The sequence below is a fragment of the Diprion similis genome, chromosome 4, assembly GCF_021155765.1.
Source record: "Diprion similis isolate iyDipSimi1 chromosome 4, iyDipSimi1.1, whole genome shotgun sequence".
Taxonomy (NCBI): domain Eukaryota; kingdom Metazoa; phylum Arthropoda; class Insecta; order Hymenoptera; family Diprionidae; genus Diprion; species Diprion similis.
Genome location: NC_060108.1, coordinates 22613911 through 22617586, shown reverse-complemented (window position 1 = coordinate 22617586; position 3676 = coordinate 22613911). Strand labels below are relative to the sequence as shown.

General features: G+C 41.5%; 1 protein-coding gene across 1 annotated transcript; it reads right to left on the bottom strand.

The window, feature by feature from the left end:
- Positions 1-2894: 2894 nt before the first annotated feature.
- Positions 2895-3442, bottom strand: LOC124405936 (hemolymph lipopolysaccharide-binding protein-like). Its single transcript, XM_046881207.1, has 2 exons — positions 3387-3442; positions 2895-3303 (listed from the first exon to the last, which is right to left on the bottom strand). Exons 1-2 carry the CDS (start codon positions 3440-3442, stop codon positions 2895-2897), a joined length of 465 nt encoding a protein of 154 aa, XP_046737163.1.
- Positions 3443-3676: the final 234 nt, after the last annotated feature.

Sequence of the window (3676 nt, the reverse complement as noted above, 5' to 3'; positions counted from 1 at the left end):
TGCCCTCCGGTATTTCCCTCCCCCCATAATAACCGAAGGACTGCTGCACCGCCGTCGAAAGCGCTGCGAAATCGTGCTTTCCTAATACGCAGCGTGATTCCCGCGCGGTGCCTATTCAGTCTACGCGATAAATGGTCCCGAGTTTTTGGGAAACTCTTGGGACCCCTGGATATTCCTGGAAATAAAAATATGTAATCAGAGCGGAATTAGGCCGGTCGGATAGGTTTGAATTCGGCGGAGTGCTGCGGAGGAGCAGCCATCGTGTTCCTGGCTCCACATAGTCGCCTCGAGGAGTATAAAACAAGCCAAGATATCATCGCGAGCAGGTCGAATAAAACTATAAACCAAAGGAAACAATTACCTCAACTGCCTGGCAGATGCGGCTAATGATAAGTGGACTGACTGGCTCTGCAGCAGCCATCGTCCTTCCTTACTTCCTTCGCCTTATCCTTGCTGGGCTTCGCGTGTTTTCGCTTTTTTATCCTCTCTCTTTCTCTCTCATCTTCTACTTCTTCTTCGCCTGGTTCGCGCCATGCTTTCGTCGCTCTCTTTTATCCCCAGCTATCAAATGCTTGCCTCGTTTTTGATACATCAATGCAGACTACATATCTTTGCAAGCATCTCTTTTAAATTGCGGTTCCAAACACCGCAAACTAATCGGTCTATTCCGTTTCTCCGTCCTAGCTGACGTGCGGTAGTAGCAATCCTTCGCACCTCCTTTCCATATCTTTACGACCATCTTTTATACACTATCCTTTTGAGCAACCGTTTTACTCGAGAAAAATGTACTCAGCCATAAACGAAGAGACTTCCACAAGCCAAGAAGTGTATCACTATGAATTGAACACTGTGAGATTTCGAATCGATGCAAAATAGAATATAATTGATGATCCGTAAAAAGTTCCAAGTTGACAAGTTATGCACATAAAAAATGTTTCGTCAGGGAGTTGCAGTTTCTCAACTGTAGAATTGAATGGAACTGGTATAGACCAAATGTTCGAAACGAAGGTGACAGGTTTCACCAGTACAGAATTCAGTTGCATTCCGGTTACTGAATACCTACGCAATTCGTGAGAGCTCAATTATACTCTTATACGCCGATGGTACAGCGGTAATCATACCTGCAGCGGTTATTGGCAAGGCGCACGCACCGATTATACTCGGCAAGTAAGTAATGTTATAGGTATGTTCAAGTAGCTAAAGCTGGGAAAAAGAATCCGAAGAAAATCTCCTCAGCGCTCTGTGTACCTTTGCAGTTTACTGTACGGACATGGTCATGTGCAGTACCTGCAGCCACTTGACCGTCTGCAACTCGCAAGTTAAGGACTGATCCCTGTGGGCTGCAGATCCTCAGGTACCACGAGATCGACAGACGGGTGTATATATCGCGGTGTGTATATAGTCTCGAGTTTTTATGACAGGCCTGCTGCATGAAACCGGTAATTATATGCCTGGCAGATTCTGCACTTACACCCATCAAACCATGCGTGTAATCAGACGTACAGATCCGGACTTTGCGTGGAATTACTTGACGTGCAATCGCCTCTCATGTATATTTATGTCTTCAATGAGAAGAAGTCTTTAGTGCCGCGCTCATCTCTGCTTGTCACATATATATGCCGTGTTCGGTGCATGGGCACGTTGGATAACTTGATAAGAATTTCGGCGTAGAATATGTTGCGGCTATCTTCTTGGGTTATCTTAACACCGATCGTACTTGTACAGTTTATTCGTCTTTGCAAACGATGAAACACTGTTAAAATAACCGAGTTCCATTTGGTTGTTGCAAATTACTTTTGAAAACTTGCGCAATCCATCGAAACAACAAACTGATTGCAGCGGCAAACCAGTTAATTCAGCCGTGATCAAGGCTAAATTAATTAACCACGAGACAAAAGCTCGATAAGATCCTCAACTGCAGCCAGCGCGAGTAATCAACATCCCACATTTTTATCACCGCTGATTATGCTTTTTTTTTTTTAATCAATTTGCCGATGCATTTTGTGAGAAATTTCGTCATGGCGATACAATATTTTGGTGTAAATATAAAAAGTCGATTGAATACAATGAAGTCATAAATACAAAATATTTGTTTTACGGTAGTATCAAAATATTTTTTACGTCCTGGTAGATTTAACTGAATTGCTTCATATATTTCACTAAATCTGTTCGGTGGACATAGTTTGGTAAAATTTACGAAATCATAAGAGCCTCTAATTGATTACCGCCGATGAATAATATTTTGTATTGTCAATTTATAAAAATTTTCGCTTAACTGGAAAAATACTCTTTGTAAAGCGTTGAAAGTTTCTTTCTCGTATAGGAGGAGTATAAGGATGATCAGTTATCAAGAAGGACTTCGGGCATCTCTCTAGTATAATCAGCAGAACTGAATGATTCGCGATTTAATACTATTGAATCAGCTTATCAATTCACAATGGCATATTTCTTTATTGTTATTTGATGTGGCACTCACTAATACATGAAGCATAAATTACAATCCAATGATAATGATTTCAGTTACAACAATCAATCGATCATTTTTCAATCTTTACAAAGTGATTTCACCGTGTAGATCTAATTTCGCAATCGTAACAGAATCTACAGGATTGTGGTGCCGAACTTTTTCTTTGACAGTATATTCTAAAACATTCTATTTTCTACGCACTATAAAATCAAGTAAACTTTTTGCTGGTGTGGAAATAATTTTTTGTCGTATACATATTAACGCTAAAATTTCGTCTCCGGGACTAAATTTCCGTCATAACGATCAAGCTCTTTTCTGAGTCTACAGGAATGAATACCAATTAGCACGTTGCATCGGCAGGTGGATACAATATCTTTATTACTTTATATAATTCAATTTGGGGTTAACCGTGCAGAGCAGACAATTGCTAATGCTGCGAGATCGGAAGCTCGCATATAAAGCCTAACAGAGTGTCTGTACTATGATTGTTCAGACCGCCTGTGATGTGGAGAGATTCGTAGAGTCGTTTCCCGTTAAGACCAGGCCTGTATTTCATCCACTGATTATATCCAGCCTTTTGCAAAGTCTCGTCATAGATGGTGACGAACTCCACCTCTGGTTCGAAGAGAGAGTGAAAACCAATGCTGGCAAAATCGGGATATTGTGACCCGGTAATTCGTTCCGAATTCCGGAAGATCTCCGTCACCAAGTTCGCCTCGGCCACGGAGTTTAAAACGGCCAAATGACCGCCCTCTTCGACGCAAATCCCTCGAGCCTTCGGCCAAAGAACTGCTTTAGTGTGAACCTTGTACCCAGAAGAAGCGCCCGGCGGGTATCTAAGAAAATTAACAAATTACGCTTCTAGAATGTTGAAAAGATGAAGAAGTGTAAGGCTTTGAATTATACAATGAGCGCTTACGTGTAATCGGCTCTTCGGCTCGCTGACGCGCCGCCTGTCCGCTGGATCCACGGCATCGTTGAAATTCCATTCACGGAAACTGCACAGAATGATGAAAGTACTATAAACTTGTACTGTAAAAACTAACGTTGAATTTCAATATGTCCGAAACGTCCAACATATCAACCGTTTAAATTGCGCAATTAAGGATCAAGATATCAAGTGGTCGTTCAGGTTTTTCTCGTTTTTGAAATGAGCCATTTGACAGTGCTTCACATAAGTCTCGACCATTTTTGAACATTGTAAAAATT